General features: G+C 46.5%; 2 protein-coding genes across 3 annotated transcripts in view; one reads left to right on the top strand and one right to left on the bottom strand.

Annotated features, from left to right (window-relative positions):
• HADH (hydroxyacyl-CoA dehydrogenase) overlaps nucleotides 1-7,737 on the top strand; it is a 45,384-nt gene extending 37,647 nt beyond the window's left edge. Inside the window, exons 6-8 of the mRNA XM_068975228.1 lie at nucleotides 342-414; nucleotides 5,809-5,925; nucleotides 6,872-7,737. Of these exons, the coding sequence (XP_068831329.1) occupies nucleotides 342-414; nucleotides 5,809-5,925; nucleotides 6,872-6,990 (309 nt within the window). The 3' untranslated portion in view covers nucleotides 6,991-7,737. The remainder of the gene's footprint in view (nucleotides 1-341; nucleotides 415-5,808; nucleotides 5,926-6,871) is intronic.
• An 8,849-nt stretch (nucleotides 7,738-16,586) lies between these two features.
• Nucleotides 16,587-20,218, bottom strand: part of LEF1 (lymphoid enhancer binding factor 1) — a 120,235-nt gene continuing 116,603 nt past the window's right edge. The window contains exon 10 of one of the 2 annotated variants that reach the window (XM_068974891.1): nucleotides 16,587-16,837. In XM_068974891.1, coding sequence (XP_068830992.1) covers nucleotides 16,758-16,837 — 80 coding nt within the window. In that variant the 3' untranslated portion in view covers nucleotides 16,587-16,757. The remainder of the gene's footprint in view (nucleotides 16,838-20,218) is intronic. The other variant, XM_068974889.1, reaches the window with a different exon arrangement.

Below are 20,218 nucleotides of genomic sequence, written 5' to 3'. Positions count from 1 at the left end.
CAGATGATGAAACTGAGTTTCAGAATGATGCAAGGTCAAAGAGTGTTCGAACCTGAGCCCAGATCCGCCCACTCCCACAGCTGTGCTCTTTCTAGTGAACCCCTGGCTCTGCCTTTCCTCCTCTCAGGACCCGTGCAGTAGGGGCTTCTGGTTACTGTAATAGTTGGTTAAATTGTCATGTGGCATAGAAGCGAGGCTGTCTTGGCACTTTGAAACACTGAAAATGTATAGCTTGATAAATGTGTGTGATAATCCAGGGTGAGGAGTGAGCTGGTGACTTTACGTAAAGATCAAGTTCACAGAAATTCACTTGTTGTCTGTTTTTCTCTCTGCTCTGACAGGACACGCCTGGGTTTATCGTGAACCGTCTTCTGGTGCCGTACCTCATGGAAGCAGTCAGGCTGTGTGAGCGAGGTAGCTGTCCCCGCCCGGGCCGGGAGCAGCAGGCCTGTAGGGCTCCTGTGGGAAGGGCCGGGCCCTGTGGAGCAGGGGAGGAGCTTCTGTTCGCGGACTCCTGTGAATCAGCCTCACCCTGAGCCCGGTGCCTTTGTCACTGTGTTCCCAGGACCCCCTTGATTCCCTTGGAGACTTCCGGGGTGACTCTGGGGACTTCCCACTTGGCCACCTCCAGCTACAGTCTCAGCCAGAGCAGTCATAGGCCAACGTGGGTTTATATCCTGGGTCTCTGGCTAAGAGGTTCATTGCTTAAAACAATGACAGCGATATAAAAATCACTGGGCTAGGGAACCTTTAAAATTCCCTAAGGTTGTAAAATTGTGACAGGAGATGGGAAATTAGTAACAAGATTGTAATGTGACAAGGAATGTTTCTGACAGTGGTGTCCGTCCTTACTGAATGATGTTATGATGCATTTTTTTTTTTTTTAACCTTAAGAATGGTCTAAAATGGTTTTTCGTCAATACTGGTAGACTGACAAAGAATGATTTTCCCTGTTGTAGAAATAGACTTGGGACATGATCCAAGGTTAGAAAATGTCATGTATCTTCCTGCCTACCTTCCCTAAGGCATTTATGGAAAGGTAATTGTTTCATCTCTGCTTCAAAGGCAAATAGGCCTTAATAGGACTGAATGAAAAGCAACTGTAATTGTTTTCAGTTACTTCATTCACAAATGCTTGCTCCTGAGAATGTCATTTTTGAAACAAAACATTTATACCAGCTCTTCCAGAGAGATGAAAGCATATTTGCTTCCTCAAAATCTGCTTTAAATATTAAAACTTTTCTCTGTGTTCTATGGAGGCATTTGCCTCACTCTTGCTTCTAGATCAAACCAACACTTCTGTGTTTCTCTATCAGCAAATACATCTAATTACACCTCAAAGACAGCATGAAGCGTTTTGCCCTACTTTGAAAGACAGGGGTTTTCTTGGTAATGTAATGTTTTAGAATATAGCATATGGGTGATCCACCTCTTAATGGTGTTCTTCTCACTGACACATACTGTCAGTTTTGATACATTTTCACCTGAACTGCGTGTCTGGCTGTAAGTTGAAAGTCACTTTCTTGTCTTCCACTTTCCTCCCATCAGCAGTGGTCCTTTTCTGTACAGATGGAGTGCCTTTGACCTTCAGCATCACTAGCCACCTGGGAGATGAAATTGGGCAGGGGAACTGACCCCACAGGGGAAGTGCTCTTACTTTGCCCTTGGTGCTGCTTCAGTGTCCTGAAGGTGCTGCGTATTATGAGTGGGTGGGTGCTATTTCCTGGAAAGCCACGCTGGGGTCTGGACTCCTCAGCCTCAGGCTTCTTACTGTGTCCCTTCTGCCACCTCAGGGTTCTGCCAGCGGCAAGCGTGCTCACATGCCCGCCTGCCATCCCATCTGCATTCCCCTGCTTGGAGTGACCGACTGAGCTACCTCCGTTCTGCTTTGAAATCTGAAAGTGTTTTGGATTATCCTCCTTCACCTGCCATGTCTGTTCATTTGTCACTTGACTCCCCACCTGTCATCTCGTCTCCCTCTGCCAGTCAGCCTGCCTTTAGTGCGGCTCCTCAGGCAACAAGGGATTCACACTTACCTTGTGTCTTTTCTAAACTGCTCTCCTCAATATTGTGTTGTCCAGAAGGGTGAGGGGACAGTGCATTCCGTTTCTGCACGGCAGCAGAGTTGGACCATGAAGGCAGCTTAGCCCACCCCTTTCCAAACTCATGGTGGAGAACTTCTCTGTATGACATTATTTTGGTCAGCTTATGTGCTCTTAAAAAAAATAGCGGTATAGACTGGCTGGCATATAAATGACCACAGTTTATTTCTCACGTTTCTGGAGACAGTAGTCCACGTCTAGGATGCCAGCACGATCGAGTGTCTGGTGAGAGCCCTCCTCTGGCTGCAGACCGCTGACTTCTCGTGTCCTCACATGGCAGAGAGCGGAGCGAGGAAGCCAGCTCTCCTGTGACTCTGGGAAGAGCTCTGCGAGCTCCAGCCCTGTGACTCTTCCAATCCCTACAAGGTCCCACCTCCTTACACCACTGTATTTAGGCAGTAGGGTTTCATTGTGACTTTGGGGCACATAACAAATACTTGATATACCTGAGGTGAGTATCCCTCTGAGACAGGGGGGTGGAGTGCTGCTTTGAGCGGTAGGGGGTCATCGGAAGGATGTGTGGGGTGTTAGAGCAGAGAATCTGCTCCATCACTGTCCACTCAGGCCTCCTGGACAGCTGAACAGCTTTCACAGTCCACAGGCCCTTAGCAGTGCCTCTGCCAACCATCCGTGGGGTCTCGGGCACGCCGCTGCCCCTCCCCATGCTCACTGGCTGTGAGCCTCCTTGCTTCCGGGTCAGGCCTTCCTCCCCAGTGCCTTGCAGCCTCTGTCTTCACGCCTGGTGCTGTCGGCATTCCCACCATAATCTCGTCCCTGGGGCCAGGGCCCTCTCTGTAGACCTGAGCAGGCTGGTGGCTGCAGCAGATAGCACCTGCTATCGGACGCCACTGACAGGTCAGAGTCAGCTCTGGCAGCGTGCTGCGCTGCATGGTTAGCTTTTCTTGGGTGACGCCTGGGAGTGTCACGAGCCTGTTCCCCAGTCACCGTGTGACATCCTGCTCACAGTGTCCCTGCCGTGCTCGGGACACGTTCAGTGGTTCCGTCGGAGCCTACCGGATAAGTGTCCTCGCCAGGGAGCCACCTTTCTCCTCACCCTCTGCCTTCTTGTCTCGCCTCACACCTTACTCCCACCTTCTCTCAAGGCCCCACTGGGCCGTCCCCAGTGCTCGCTCCGAGCTGGATGTAATCTTTGTCGTTGTCCTAACTGTATGCTTTGCTTCTGCTTCAGGGCACGTGCCTGCTGTGTGGCACACATCTTTCTTCTCGTGCTGTGCTCCGTTTTCAGTGTTTGGGTCCTCATCTTCATACTTCCAAAGTGTGTGTGTAAGCCAGGCTTTAGGTAGCTGTTGATGGATAAAGGAATGGTGGCTGCGCTGATTCTGATCCTGTTGCCCGTGACCATGGTTTGTTGTTTTGCCAAGAATGGTTGGTAGGTGGTGCTGATGAGTCAGCAGAAGAAGCTTATTCCTGGCAGGTCCGCAGTTCCCAGGCCTGTAGAAGAGCTGGAGTTCACTGAGGATGCTCTTCTTTGTTGTCCAGATTTAGGGGATGGGGGCGGGGGTGGGGGGGGCGGGCCGCTTTCAACCCTCTAAGGGTGATGCAGAATTTTGTGTGTATGCACATTTTCTTTGGAGAAGGTATCAGATTTTAAGTGCTTGACCAAAGATTAGGAATTAATGATCTATAGCATGATACCATGTTTAACTCCCACTTGGCATTCTAGTCTCTATTATATATTTCTCTCTCTTCCCCCGCCCCCCGCCTTTTACTCTCTTACTCAGAACAGAGTTTTTAGAATTGTGCTGACTTTGTAAAACTGTTCAGACTTTTTTCCCATGATGTGCTATGTCTTCATATTATTTTTTAGAAATAGTCAAGTGAGTCTCTGAATCTAGGATAACAGTCTTGACTCTAGGGTTTATTGTCTCTCCTGAATATTGATTTGATTAAATGGCTTTAAGGTAAGTTGGAACCATTATGCTGTGAGATTTCTACCCACAGGAAGCTGATATTCTAATAAGGGGAGACAGCCTGTAGCGAGTGAACCAATAGATAGCATGTTAGGTTATGACCAGTAATCCTTGAGAAAGGTAAATATGCAGTCTAGGGGGTGGCAGGAGTCCTGGCCTGGAGTCCTGATAGTTCTTAGGTTATGTGCAGAGAGGAGGGGAGTCTGATGCTCTGACACCTGAGCAGAGGTCTGCAGATGTTGACAGGATCCCAGTGCAAGGAGCAGCAGGAGCGAGCCTCAGGAGCATGCTAGGCTTGCTTCAGCACTTGGCCTCTGCACCGCAGAAGCCTGGGAGCCTAATGAAATCCTCTCAGCAGACTCTTTTATCAGCTGCCATGTGCTTTCTCATTCCTGCTTTGCACATGCTGTTCTTGCTGCCTGGAATGCCCTTCCCTGCCCGCTCTTCCCTGGGGATTCTCTTCAGGACCATCAGGACCCTGCCTGGGTGGTGGTTTTGGTGAAGTCATAGCATTGTGAGTAAACCTCTCCATCTTTGCCCACATAGCCATGTGAATCTTCCTGAATCTTCAGCACTTGTTAGATGAAAGTTTTGGTTTGCACATCTGAATCCTCCCATTAGATTATGAACACTGCAGTGCTTGTCTTATTTTACTCCAGGTCTCTGGTGCCTGATACATAACAGATATTAAACAGAAGTTGAATGAAAGAGTGAGGCTGCCTGATAAGGCTAATGTCTGTGTGATCATTTCTGCTCTCTTCTGACCTGAAACTCAAATCATTCTCAGGAACCTCTGGTTGACTAATCAGAGGAGTACCGATAAAGTCACCCAGGAAAAATAATTGGTTGGTATTTTAATCATCTTGAACCACCTTGAAATCCTTTGGCATTATTTTAGTACTTCATATGCTTTTAAAAATAGAACCTTTATGCATGTTTAAGTAGTTCTTGTTCCTCATGCCTAAAATATCTGAAATATTTAGGTTGTGACGTCCTCTCTTAAGTTTTTTAATCACTTTTTAAATTTAGCTTTGTTTTAACTGACCATTTCTTTATGCTTTGGAATAAAATTCCACATAGACACTTGTTACAGGCTAGTTGTGTTCCTGATTTTGGAGAAAGGGGACAGGTTGCTCTCTATAAAGACCTCTGGTCCACAGACATTATGTGAAGGATAATATTCCATGGAAAAAGCACTTTGGTTCTTGTCTTAGTTTCCTCAACACACTTTCAAACTTGAGTGGCAGTTCTAAATCAGGTTTGGACTTTTCTTTAAACATAATCTTTACTGAAGAGTTTATATGCATGGGATTTCAAAGGAATGACTCATTATTTACAAAACCAAGAAAGGTAAAAAAGAAAATCATACATACAATACATAGAAAAACATATAGCTTCATTGTTTCCTTTTTTAAAAATAAGTCCCTTTATCAATCACAAACATGCTGTAGCTTCAAAGGATTTTTAGTAAGTTATTCCAGAGAAGGAGAATCCCAATCCATTAGAAAGAAACTAATGTTTCCCGGCCTCTGGGGCCTTCTCTCTCCACGAACAGAATGGTAGTGCTTGAGAATTTACCTCACAGAGTAGCTTCATGTAGTAGCTTTGAAAATCTTGTGACCTCTTAGAAAAATCTTACCCAAGCCAGAAATCCTGACTCCAGAACTTTCTTGAATGTGCGTGATACGTAGAACACTAGTAATTCAGGGACTAAGCACTGACAGGGTGGCCATGGGAAGGGTGGTGGTGGCTCAGTGCTGCCCTCTGCTGCTTAGGTGAAGCATCCAAGGAGGACATCGACATGGCTATGAAGCTGGGCGCCGGGTACCCCATGGGTCCATTTGAGCTTCTCGATTATGTTGGGCTGGATACTACGAAGTTCATCCTGGATGGTAAGAATTGGAATTCTCTGTTGTCTGTCTTGAGTTGAGTTGAGGTAGTCTCTTTCAGCAGTGAATTAAATTAAATGCCTATTTAAATAGATAAGAAGCCTTGGTAGACCTTCCAAAGTCCTTTCCCGCCAGCTGAAAGATTCAAGTAACATGACTGAAGGGAAAATGTGGCTGCTTAGTCTCATAAGGCAACTTTTTAAAACATCTTTTGTTTTGAAAGAATTATAAATTCGTAGGAAGTCCCGCATTCAGTGAAATACAGCACAGACAGGGCCTGTGTACCCCTTTACCTAGTCTCCCCTCAGGGTTGCATGTCATACAGCAGCCACAGTACATTAGCAGAGCCAGGAAATTGGCGTTGGTACACAGTCATTCTGTCAGGTATGCTGATCTGTGTAACCACTGCATTCAAGATGCAGAACCATTTTAAAATGTGTATTCATTTTACTGTAGTGGCTACTAAAGTTGAACGTAGCTCATAGTACCAAGCTGTACAAAGAATACCTATGGGAAGGAGCAAGGGGAGGTTCTAGTGAAGCAAGAACTTTATGAGGATAGAAAATACCAGTAGCAGCAACTTCAGATTTTTAACATGCCTGAAGTCGTTTCACTGTGTCACTGGTGTCCAGGCACCAGATTAACCAGGTCACCTTTGGCATCAGCTATTTCCATGAAGGGACTGGATGAACAGAAGGGCCATGGGAGAGCTGGGCCTCAAGCGAGACATGGCCCAGTGGTGCAGCCCTGCTTTGAGGCTCATGTTCAGCCTTCCCTCTGCCTCTGCGAGTCTGGAGGCAGAGCGTGGGGAGAAGGGTTCCTACTCTGACGTGGGAGAGGCCCATGGGCCTCACTCATGCAACTCCGGCCAACATGCTCACCCTGGGAATGCCAAGATGTAAGATAAACCCAGCACTTCATCCTAAGCTCTTTTTCCTTCTCTCAATAGGTTGGCATGAAATGGACTCAAAGAACCCCCTGTTTCAGCCCTGCCCATCCCTGGATAAGCTGGTAGCAGAGAAAAAGTTTGGCAAGAAGTCTGGAGAAGGATTTTACAAATACAAGTGAGCAGCTTCTCTGGCTCGAGGACGAGGCCCCATAAGCACATACCAGCAGCTCCCCAAGTGCCCGCGGGAATGGTCTTTGGTCAGATGTTCCTGCCACAGCACGATCTGTTCGATGTACGTTTTGATTGTAATCTATCTGAAGTAATCATTTACAAGAGTTAGAGTAATAGCAGATTTCTCCATTGAGAAACTAATTCCCTTTCCCTTTTTCAGTCTGTTCATTTCTGTGTATCTTCTAAAAAGCTTTACACCCTGGTGCCTTGGAGCAGACATTTCTTTTGAACCTGTTGTTTTCATGAACAGTTACCAGAACCTGAATTCGTTTACTTGTAACGAGAGCATCCTGTGTCCATTGTTACCACACGGGAAAGTCTCCAGCCACTGACACACTGTGTTGTGTCTGTGGAGGGCTGCGAGGCAGCACCTGCCTCTTGCGTTTACTGGGTTATCTACTGCCTGCAGCCTCAAGCCTTACCCTCCTTTGGGCATGATGTCAGGTATCATGTCTTGATTCAACTCATCATTGAGATGTTGCTGCTGGATTAGTGGGAAGATCTCCAAGTGCAGGAAGATGTTTTGTTCACATCTGAAATCTGAATGATTATTGTCTGTCTTTTTTTTTTCCCATGAGAAATCATTGCTGCAAATTGACTCTAATAAAATGCAGTTTTTTTAATCTGTGAAAATTTGAATTGAAATAAACAATGTATAATTTAAAATCATAATTTGTTTAAATGGTTATAAAAGTAAAGGCTGGTAATTTAGGCGGAAGCTGTGCTGTCTTTGGCCTGTAGTCACTTTTTTGAGTGGTAATGGTGAGGGAGGAGTGGCCGGAGAAGGTGTTTATGTGCAGCCTGCCTGTAGCTGTCACTCCAGATTTCTTACCAGGAAAGCAGTAATAAAGGCACAAAAACCAGTTTTCAAGGAACATCTGTTTCTTCTTTGCCAACAAAAAGAAACAGTGTAACATAAGCTTCTTTTAATCATTGGCTTGAGAAAGTGTCTTCCAAGATAGAATTTTGAGGCTGGAAAGACATCAGAAACCCTGAGGTCCAGTGGCCTCTTTAACAGAGAGCTGATGAGATGTGCTCAAGGTGACCAGAAGTTTTGTGACAGAGTCAGGATTAGAACTAGGTTTCGATAAAATATAACATAGAAAATTTGAAAATTTCAAATCCAGACTTCCTTACAGTACTGTCCCTAAAATGGGCATCCTTGTTTGGAATTCTTGGTCACGGTGCTCATGGTTAAGATTGTCCTCCACCCATTTCATGATGGATAAAGGGGAGCTTATTAAATTTTTTTACTTAAATCTAACTAGAGCATAATGGAAAAATAACCATATGCATACATTTCTACCACACATAGAACCTGGTTTAGGAAACTTGTAGGTTATTCTTATATTTCCTAACGAAAAAAAGGAAGCACCTGTGACACCATCACCATTTCCATTACTTAAGGTTACCCTGTGGTCTGACAGCCCCCTGCACACTCAGGCTGGCTCCTGACCTTTGACAGGAGCCCCAGGCTTAGGAGGGGCTTCCTTTCCTTCTCATTCTCTGACTGGACTGCCCACAGGATGTGGGCCCTCATCCTGGAAATGGCAGGGCTCACTCTTGACCACTGGATTCCAGGAAAGAGCAAACTCAGTGATGTGGCCGTCAGCCTGCCCGGGGTGAGGGTGGAGGGTTGCAGCCACCTTTTCCTGGCTGAGGTTTCTCCATGTGCTCTTAGCCTCTGAATATTTTGTTATTACGAAAATCCTCTTGCATGTGTCATGTCTGGGTCTGGGAAAGAATTTTGAACATCTTCTTATACACCCGAGTGGAGAGTGGCTTTCTCAGCCCCGTGCTCCAGTGTCTGCTTTCTCAGGTGAGCACAGCTTACTGCCTGCCAAGGGCTGCGAGGGGAGAAGGGTCTTTGTGGTCAGTCAGGTCCTCTGCTCTCAAATCAGGACCAGATACTATATAGTCACCACCTAAACAACATACACTAGTTACACTTCCATAGTTTGCAAATTACACTTTTCACACTTTGAAACAAGCTTTTGTCTTGACCCACTTTGATTTTAATCCCTTTAACATTTCAATCTAAGTAACCAATTAAGTCTTACCAAAATACAAGGTGTGGCTGTAATTTTGTGGAACCAATTTTCCTGTAAACAGGCATTGATGGTACATAAATATTAATCAAAAATGCTTTGGACAATGGAAGCATTGCTGCATTTTCAACCCATTTGGTTGTGTAAATTGTTCTTAAAATAACTCAATATTTCATAATCACAGTTTTTATTTCTATGGCAGAACAAATTTTAACTCCTGAAAGACAGAAAAATCTAATTCTATTTAATGTTTTATTTAAAATGACCAACTATGGCTGTTGCAGAATTAATTGGTATAAATGATTAACACCAAGGACTTTGGAATTAAACAGACTTGGGATCTAGTGCTAAGCTCCACTCTTTTACCTATGCAGCCTGACCTTGGGGGAGGTTACTTGTCTTCTGGAGAGAGCTGGCAGAATGGGCAGAATGATGGGTCCTGTCCCACGAGGTGGCTGAGATGAAATTAGATGATGGATGTTAGGTGTTGAGCTCTCTGCCAGGCTTAAAAGACGGATTGCCACCACCTCCCTCCTCTGCGCCCTATTTGAAAGGAAGCCACAGTTCACCTCAAACCTACAGGCTTACAGAGAGCCTGAACTTTTACCACTGGGGAAGTGGGCTGACGATTGGGAACAGTCCCACGGGTCTAGTAAAAGAGAGTCATAGAAGTGAAGCCGTGGTGGCACTTCCGCAGCTGCTCCGGAAGTGCTTCCCAAAGCGGTGGGTGGCGTGCGGACCTTTTCCGACTGACCTGGAAAGAAACTCGCAGGAAGCATCTAGCGAGCAGCTGAGGCGGCTGTCTCCGAGGTATTAGATGTTTTGTGTTTGATAGACTGCGGATGATTTAAGACCCTGGAAAAAAGGCTCCTAACAGAGATGGAAATCAGGGCAGGGGTGGTATGCAAACAGGAGCAACGCGAAGGCCACTGGTCAGCAAGGCAGAGCGAAGAGCAGGCCTTACACGGACAGGGCTGCGGTGGGGCTGGGTGGCCAGGTCTCGGGCCTGCCTGAAACACATAGCCTGTTCTCAGGCGAGCGAGCACATGCCGGAAGGGAAAACCTGATGAGGTTTAGAAGACAGGAAACAGAAGCGTCCCCAACAGACCTGGGGAGTAAGGCGTGTTTGAGCCAAGCTGTCTGGTCACGGTGTTTGAAGGGCTGAACTCTGGAGCCCTGTGGAGGTTTCACCACCTGCTCGTGGGAGGTGGATTTCCAGGGCTTTTCCGCTTGTGTTGAAGTTCCAGGGAAGCGTGCGGGTACAGCGGCAGCCTGCCTTACCACATGGATTCGGGGCAGGTCAGGGGGGCAGAGCAAGTGCGCTCCGTTTGGTCCTGTGGCCTTTCATCCTCCAGCCGCGTCCAGGGGAGAGGCTGTCCGCCCTGAGTGCGCCCAGGTGACACTCCTGCTTAACTGGCATCAGGGAAAAGGTGATGCGTGAAGGAGGGAAGCCGTCATCCTGAGGGGGGGCCTGCACACCTGGCAGAGCTTCAGCGGATGCCCGCACATCCTAGGCTGAGAACCAACGCGTGTGGGGATGTTTAGAGAGAATCTGCTGCCCTTTGGGTGGGTGGGGGTCGGCTCCCAGGTGGCCCAGTGATGAAGGACCTCCCTGCCAGTCCAAGAGCCGTAGGAAGACTCAGATTGGATCCCTGTGTTGGGGAGATCCCCTGGAGTGGGGCATGGCAAACCACTCCAGTATTCTTGTCTAGAGAATCCCATGGACAGAGGAGCCTGGCAGGCCAGGGTCTATGGGGTTGCAAGGAGTTGAACACGACTTGGCGACTGAACAATTTCTGTACAGCAAAGTGATTCAGTTATATATATACATTCTTTTTTTATATTCTTTTTCATTATGGTTTATTATAGAATATTGAATATAGTTCTCTGTGCTATACAGTGGGACCTTGTTGTTTATCCATCCTCTGTATAAAATCTTACATCCCCTAACCCTAACCTCCCACTCCATCCCTCTCCCACATCCCTTCCCCTTGACAACCACTAGTCTATTCTGTTTGCCCCTGAGCGGGTTTGTTTCTTAGATAGGTTCCTTTGTGTTATATTTTAGATTCCACATGCAAGTGATATCATATGGTATTTTTCTCTTTCTGAATTCCATTATGTATAATCTCGAAGTCCATCCATGTTGCTGCAAATGGCGTTTTGTTCTGTTTCTGGCTGAGTAGTATTCCACCGTATATATGTATCGCGTCTTCTTTCTCCATTCATCTGTCATTGGACATTTGTTTCCATGGCTTGGCTATTGTGAATAATGTCCATTTTTTAATTATCCAGTTTTTTTCTGGATCTATGCCCAGGAGTGGGATTGCTGGATCATATGGTAATTCTGTTTTTCGTTTTCTAAAGGCACGTGTAGGAGGGTTTCCTTTTCTCCACACCCTCTCCGGCAGTTATTTGTAGACTTTCTGATGATGGCCATTTTGAGTGATGTGAGGTGGTATGTCACTGTAGCTTTGATTTGTATTTCTTTGTTAATTAGCAGTGTTGAGCATCTTTCCATGTGCCTGCCTATTGGCCATCTGTATTTCTTTGAAGAAGTGTCTGTTTAGGTCTTCTGGAAGATGGGCCATTTTTGTAAGCGGTGCCTGGATGGGTTAGAGCTCTCTGAGATCAGGCACTGAGGAAGGAAGAATGCCAGCTAACTGGACCATTGGAATTGGAGCAGGCACAGTCTGTGCTAGATGTTGGCATGTGGGGAACAGATGAAGTTGTTCAGCAGGTACCTCTGGGCTTTTTAAAGTCCCCGTGAGCACTGCACAGGCTTTGCTTTATGTACAGCATGATGGCTAGAACCAGGCATTAGAGTGAGCTAGATTTTAAAACCGTGGGTTGCCTTTCTCCAATTGAGCAAGGTTGACAGGACCTGTCAGAACTACAGGCCATTTTGTGTAAGGCTCTGTTTTACTTTGCTTTATACCTTTTTCCTGATGGGAGAAAATATGATTGCAGTGTAGAGACAATTAAGTTACAAACAGAAGAGACTAATCTACTAATCCCTCTGTGACTACAAAGAGAAACTTTTGTGTGATTGTCTGTTTGTAGGCAGTTTTCTCATTCCATTCAGCAAATAATAATTTCCTACCAGATTTTCCGTGTATTTAATGGAGATCAAAAATTAACTTGCTGCTGCTGCTAAGTCGCTTCAGTCATGTCCGACTCTGTGTGACCCCATAGACGGCAGCCCACCAGGCTTCCCCGTCCCTGGGATTCTCCAGGCAAGAACACTGGAGTGGGCTGCCATTTCCTTCTCTAATGCATGAAAGTGAAAGTGAAATTGAAGTCTGTCAGTCGTGTCCGACTCTTTGCAACCCCATGGACTGCAGCCCACCAGGCTCCTCCATCCATGGGATTTTCCAGGCAAGAGTACTGGACTGGGTTGCCATTGCCTTCTCTGAAAAATTAATTTAGGTGGTTAATAATAATCTCAAGATATTATAGGTAAAGAAAAATAATAAATATACCAATGTAAATGACCCAATAAAATCCAGACTCTGCCCACTTTGTGTAGGTATTTCCTCGGTCTTTGGTCCAAAACAGAATAGTTAGGTCTGGTTACTAACTGCTTCCATGGATAGAAGAAATATGTTCCCATGTTCTGTGGCTATAGGCATGATGAAAACAAAGTATGTTTTTACATTGGGGGGAAAAAAACCAGTTTAATAATAGATTATGAAGCAATTCAAAGAAAATTAATTTGCTAGTAATTTTATATGTGTGGAACATCTCTCATTTTCCACTCGCTGTCTTTAGAGGTCAGTGAGGTCTTCTCCAGCCCAAGAGGAGGTGTGAACTGAAGGTTGGAGGACACTGTCCAGCTCTCCAAACCTGGGCTTTCCCCACTGTGAACCTCTTTCCATTATAAGAACTTGATATTTAAAGTTTACTATTGGAAGAGAAGGATGCCTGTGTTATAACAAATGCAGGTGGTGAACAAGCTTACTAACAGCAAAAGACATTTTCCTAGGGGGCAAGTGCCCAGTAAATAGGTATTGAATGAGTGCATCGACCATTTGTGTTTAACTCCGGTTTACTATACCTATGACACCGCTGAGGACCACATTCTTCTATTAGAATTAAGATGCTTAACTTAGTCAGTTCAGTTGCTCTCGTGTCTGACTCTTTGTGACCCTATGGACTGCAGCACGCCAGGCCTCCCTGTCCATCACCAACTCCCGGAGTTCACTCAAACTCATATCCGTTGCGTCAGTCATGCCATCCCACCATCTCATCCTCCTCTGTTGTCCCCTTCTCCTCCTGCCTTCAGTCTTTCCCAGTGTCAGGGTCTTTTCCAATGAGTTGGTTCTTTGCATCAGGTGGCTAAACTACTGGAGGTTCAGCTTCAGCATCAGTCCTTCCAATGAATATTCAGGACTGCTCTCCTTTAGGATGGACTGATTGGATCTCCTTGCTATCCAAGGGACTCTCAAGAGTCTTTCCAACACCACAGTTCAAAAGCATCAATTTGGCGCTCAAGCTTTCTTTATAGTCCAACTCTCACATCCATACATGACCACTGGAAAAACCATAGCTTTGACTAGATGGACCTCTGTTAGTCTATTCAATTTCTATAAAAAAGTAGTTCAAGTCTTGTGTGCATGTATCTGTATGTATCCCTAGCTTTCACAGGGCAGCTCTTAAAATTTCTATGTATGAACAATGACATCCTGTGGCAGATATAGTAATTTGTACAACTACTATGTCACGTGGAATTTCTCTTCTCTCCCTCGTGACTTCTCTCCTTTAAAAGGAAACCTATGCACACATCTTGTTATTGCTCATGGGCCTCTATTCAGAGGTTTCCGTATTATTGGAACTTTAGCCCAAAGTGCAGAGGAAAAAAAGTGACATTTCGGACAGTGAAACTGTTCAAGATTTCTTCCAGCTAAACAGGCAGTTGCTAGAAACCCTACAAGCAAACAAACTAAAGCCAGGAGGAAAGCACCCTCCGTGAGGCCCAGCCACAACCCCAGGAGAAAGGCTGAGCCCCACAGGAAGGCTGGCCTGTCCTTCTTGGCCCAGGCCAGCTCCGAGCTCACTGCGGGGAGGGAGAATCACTGCAAGACTGAAGAGAAGCAGGGCCCGGCAGGGAGTCCCTCTGCCCGGATGCCCCAGGACAGCAGCCCCGGTCTGTGTGTGCCTCTCAGGGCACTCTGGACTCTCCTGCCTGCAGAAGCAGGATTTGCGTAGAATGGGCCAGGGTGGGTACTGCCAGAACACCCAAGTTACCTGGGAAAAGTTATTCTGAAGGAAATCCAGGAACTAGGAGGGACCAAGTTGTGGAAGAAACAACTGGCTCAGGAGATTCAGACAAGCCATTTCTTTCAATATCATTTATTCATTTTTTGTGTCATAAAAATGCAGAGGAGGAACCCAGGAGAGGCGACTTGAGTGGGCTTTGGCTGAGGCTTGAGTCTCACTTGTATCCTTGCTCTATTTGCTTGGTGGACAGACTTTTACTACTAATCAGCTTCTTTCTAAAACTTAGAAGGGACAATATGTTGCTCCTTTTTTTCCCTCCAAAGTAGTGTCACTTCCTACAGCATTTTCTAGTTAACTGGAGAGAACAGTGGCAGCTTTAAACAGTTACAACCACTTGGTTCATGTATGTTAAGAAAATGGAGAGAATTTCAAATGAAAATGAAACCTTTAACAAGTAGGTCCCCTGAACATGATAGATATTTTCCCCTGGTTCAAGTTTAGGACTAAATGAGGAGGAATTGGAGAGGTTCCAGAGGATAGTAATGAAAATGATTAAAGGACCAATGATGAAAGGTTTAAGGAATTGGGATTACTTAGCCTGGAGAAGAGAAATTTGAGGGGTGATTTAATGGCAATCTTCAAGTACAGTATGTGGAGGGTTATTACAAGTATGGTAGCCAGCTGTTATCCAGCTGTATTGAAGGTTGAAAAAAGGAAACAGAGCTAGAATTTCAGCAGGAGATTGAAGTTAGACCAGTGGTGTCAGTAGTTCTCAAACTAGCTCAATGGATTGTGGAACCTTTGTGAAGATCATGAAATATTGATGCTTCAAACTTAAAATATGTAGGATTTGCTAAACCTGATACCAGGCTATATAACAGTATAACAGAAGCTTAAGGGAGGGAGAATTATGGACTCCAAGTTGGGAAACTGTCGATTTGGGGAGATGAGTGGGAGTTAGACACAGGGATCCTTGACTGGGGGAGACCAGTTTGAGAAGCAGGGGTCTGACTGTGGGTGGCACCTGCAGAGGTGCTGAGCACTGCCCGTCAGGGTGCCTGCGGGCTCAGGAAGGAAGGAATCGCTCCCACCTGAATCCCGCAGCCCTGACTTTCACACCGAGTCCTGTGAGAGGCGGCGGCAGCGGTCCAGGCCGCACACACAAGGGCCTCTGAGGACTCACGGCCTGCGGACGGGGCGGCCGTGGGCCTGTCCTCACAGAGGCTGCGCTGGGAGGCCTTCGGTCACGAGTTCCAGCCAGCTCTGGCCTGGCCTGTGGATTCAGGTCACCATTACCAACTGAAGAGCATCAGGAATTTCACTCTTTAAAAAAAAAACTTTTAAAATGTTTTATTACAAAGCTTCTTTTAAAAAATGCTCAGCACGTTAACTCAAACTGGAATGACAAACGTTAGATTGACAGTTTGGGGCAAAGGCTGTGCCTTGTTATTTAAAAAAAATGGGTACATGTCAATGCTCATTTTAACAACTGGCATAAAATCCCACTAACTGGCTAATAAAAACAGATACAAATACAGAACATTTAAAGTAATAACAATTCAAGTGCTGGGCTTTTTACAACAAGGGGGTAAGAAGGAAAGAAATGAAAATTCACTGCAAACTGGTCTGCTGAAAGTATCTGTTAAGGTTTACCATAAAAAAAAAAAAAAAGAGATCATAAGAAAAATAAAGAGGACTGCCAACTGCTACCCACAGAGTGGACTGGCTGTTATGTTTATTTAGCTCTATCAGACACCTTACAAAGACAGAGAGGCCACTATTGTTACAGGTCATTCACGGAGAAGCCACTTAGCAGACGAGATCTCTCTCAAAAGAAGGAGGCTTCTTTTCATTTCGTTTTTATTTCAAACAGTTCCAGATCTTTGAATTTTACTTAAAAAGCTCATAGCTAGCAAAATATACAAGAAAAATAAAAGAAGTGTAAATTTAAAAAAAAGTTCAAGTTTAAAAAAAGCAAACAAGACAGATCTTTTTGCACTGTTAAATAAAAGCTTGAGAAGAAGAAGAAGAAACACGAAGCCAGAAACAGGGAACTCTTCCCCACATTCCTGCGGGGACGCTGGCGGCTCTGCTGCAGCCGCTCCCAGTGCTCAGGTGCTTGGGGCAGGCGAAAGCAGCCAGGTTACTGTCCTTGCCAGAAGGTTACAGATACGGATGCAGGATGCTCTGGGAAGTGCACAGCGGAGACGGGGGAGGAAAGCTGCTCAGCTGACCCAGGGCCTGCTAGCATTCTCAGGTGCTTTTTAATTTTTCTTTTAAAAAAACCTTATATGCTTTACTGTGGAACTTGGCTCTTGCAGTAGATGAAAGGGGGTTGGCAGTGATTGTCTTTATGGATCAGCATCTTTAGCAGTGACCTCAGGGTGAAGTTGGTGTCATTTCTCCTTTGGGGTCGACTGGGCAAGCCGTGGAGACAGTCTGGGTTTTCAACAAGCTTCCATCTCCAGGAGAGGTCCCGGGGTCGCTGCCTTGGCTTTGCATGTTGGGAATGAGCTTCGTTTTCCACCTCGAGAAGGAACAAATAAAATGCTATTAATGCGCATTTGCCACAGACCTTTACAGATTTTGAACCTCAGCTGCATACAGCACGTCTTAAGAGCTCTGCATTTAATTAATCCTCTTTGTTGATCTGGTGATAGCTAAGACAGATTGCCCTAAGGTAGCCCTAAATCCTGAGATTACGTTAGAGAATAAGTGTACTTTACTGAAGTGTTTACCTTGGTTCCATGTATATGTGTATATATATATGTACAGAGTTATGTGAAATACACATAATACTTTGGATCATGGTTTTTAAAAATAAATCTGAAAAACATCAGAAGAGAATGGCCAAACATGCACTGTAATGGCGGGCAATGGCCAGCTCAGGGAAGGAGCTGTCCTTCTAGAGTGTTTGGTCTTTCTAGTCCACTGTGGGGAGCCACTGTAGGGCTTTGCATGCGTGCGTGCGTGCTGAGTCGCCTCGGTTGCGTCACACTCCTTGTGACCCTGTCAGGAGACTGAAAGCACACTCAAGTGAGTTAGTGCCCCACATTCCCACAAGCAGCCATGTGGCCAGGATGTCTTCTGTCCGCTCATATTCAGTCTGAGGAGCATAAGCTTCTCCAATATTCAGGCTTCAATCCTCAGTATTTTTTTTTCCCTTTATAACAACTGGGATCTCTAATATTATCTTGGGTTGTACACTCAACAAGTATTTAAAGATGTTGCTAATGACAAGAGCATTCAGAAAGGATAATCCCTAAATCCCAGAAGTTTTAATAATCTTAGACCCAAAGAGTGATTACAAATAAAACACTGCAACAGAATCAGAGAGAAAAGGAAAGCAAAAGCACCCCCAAGTTCAGCTCCTCCGTGGAGAGCATCCGATGCCCCTCCTTTGCAGCTGGGGAGACGGCCTCGTCCAGCTGCAGGGAAGTCATATCCCCCATCTGGTCCCCTGGCAGCTCAGACGAATCTCAACTGTCTAGGCGGCAATGCCCTTTTATAAGCAAACATTTCCTTGAAGAAAAATTAATTCTCAATAGTGGGAGTGCGTTCCTTTATGCTTTTTATTTGAGTAGAAAGAAACCTTCGAGGAGAAGTAAAAGGGAACTTTGAAATAGTTTAATAATGAGAAACTAAACGCAGGATGGTGAGTTCCAGTCCACCCGGTGCTGTTCAGAGAAGAGCAGTCCGTAGCCCAGGAGCCGGGAGGAGCGGTGCCGTGGGCTGAGGTGAGCATGGGCGCAGCCAGTACCCTGGAGGGACTTGCAGAGCGCAGAGTGCACAGTGAGTCCCTGCGCTTAGGGCTTTTACCAGCTACGTGTTAGCATTATTACTACGGCCACCACCGCCAGTGCTGTCCCTCAAGGAGACGCATCATCACAGCTGTGAAGAAACTGTTCATCTGGGTGGCTAGTGAACAGACAAGTGAAAGCACAATGGGCGGAACGCCGCCTGCAACACGGCGGGGCCTCCAGGGGCGACTTCAGCTCCTCTTCTGCAAGATGACCCTTCGCCCAGTTGACAGGAAAACCACGCTACGGCTCTGTGGTTTTTAAAAGTTTGAGCAGAGTACAGATGCTTCACACAGGAGGAGGGAAGCGCAGCAAAGGGCCTGGCTTTCCAAGGAGACAGGGGCAGAGCCTGGGCGAGGGGTGGAGGCACTGCCCACAGATTCCTAGTATCAGGTGCTTGGGCACCCCTGACTCCCAGGGCCAGGGCCAGGTTGCTCTTGCTGGTGAGGAGTGGCTGAGCAGCCCTGGGCCAGGAGTGCACAGCAGCGGGAGGCCAGCTCTGTTCAGAAAGGACTGGCCTCAGCAGCCACGAGCACCAGCCCGCTGCTGGAACCTGTCCCCAGCCCAGCCCCAGGCTGACCCTCAAGTCACGGGGTGGCAGCCTGCATGGCCCCGTGGTGCCCTGGCCCTCCTGCACTGCCCGCTCACTGAGTCGGCCTCTTCCCACCTCACAGCACCCTAGGTGCGTTCTGCCCCCTCCACTACCAGTCCTGGCTGGCCAGAATGACCACTTATCACAAGGTCGCTGCCCTGGAAAGAATTTCGACATTTCCTAATAAAGCCAGTTCTTTCTGTAGTGTCACACGTTCCCACCATTGTTTTATCACCACAGTTTCCTCTTCCAGGATCCTCCTGGGAAGCTGGTTTTAGTGGTGCTCTGTACAACTGCCAATCAAAAAGTGACTCTTTCCCACCTTGGATGCTCTAATAGTTTTATTAGTGTTTAAATAAAGTGGTAAAGAAACTGTCTATCAAATGGGCACCTTATTTGAACCTGGTTGGTCCTTTAAAATATAAGGTTGTCAGGGGAGACCAATTTTACCCCAAATGGGAAAAATGGGGGCCTTAAAGTGTTGCTTTACAGATATAAAACAGGTCAAATCAAGATTCTTTTCAAGAAACCACAGGCATGAGGCTTGGGAGACTGGAGACGTCCACATCTAAGGCTTCACTGGGGGGCTGTGGCTGAGGCTGGGCTAGCCAGGCAAACCCCTGTGCAGCCCAACCCAGCAGCGGAGTCAGTGCAATCAAAGCTGCAATTACTGTGCCCGCTTCAAAGGGAGCTTGGAGTCCCATCTTACATGTCAGGCTTGGGGCTCCCTCCGCGAGGAGTCACCACGTGGGCCATTTGTTGAGTGACTCTGAAGCAGGCACAAGAAAACACCCTGCCCTCCCCCAACATCCAGCTGAAATCCAGCACTCTCTCCTGGACTGAACTCCAATCTTGACAGAATATCCTGCTAACCAAATGGAACCAGAAGCCCAGACAGACAGATTTGCTTATTAAGAGCCCAAGTGCTAAAGGGAAATCTCAATTTCAAGACGGACCTGCGTCTGGGAGATGACCTTGGCTCAAAACATGTGAAGAAAGGGAAAGGGGAGATGTCTTCTTAAGTGCAAACATCAGCCTTTATTGGAAGCCAAGTGCTTTGCCAGCCCTTATCCTTGGGGTTCTGTGGCCCCACCCCACCCCCCAGTCTGTCCTCCAGCAGAAGGGGCAAGGAACCAAGCCCATCAGCAAGGCCAAGGTGGAGAAGAGGAGGGCTGACACGTGACGAGGACCCACTTGGTCACGTGCAGCCACGCGGGCACAGCACGCCGAAAGATGCCTTGCCGTCATGTAACAGCACCTCCTTGTACAGAAAAGGCGAGGAACACACAAAGGTGGCTGGAGTAAGAGATCCTTCCCCTCCCAAATGTTCCTAGCAAGGAGCAGGAACTTTAAAACGTTTTTAGTTATGATGTGCAGTTTGAGAAGAGAGCATCAGAGATGAGTCTGTGAAAGGTGAACAGAAGCAGAGACTTTGTAAAGAGCGTCCACCTCTCCGCAGCACACCACACACCTCCTGCGCACGGCCAAGTTTTCCTGCCTCACCTCCGGGCAAACC

Source organism: Capricornis sumatraensis, chromosome 7, assembly GCF_032405125.1.
Source record: "Capricornis sumatraensis isolate serow.1 chromosome 7, serow.2, whole genome shotgun sequence".
NCBI lineage: Eukaryota > Metazoa > Chordata > Mammalia > Artiodactyla > Bovidae > Capricornis > Capricornis sumatraensis.
The sequence above is the reverse complement of the archived record's forward strand: the minus strand, read 5'-3'. Positions and strand labels throughout refer to the sequence as shown.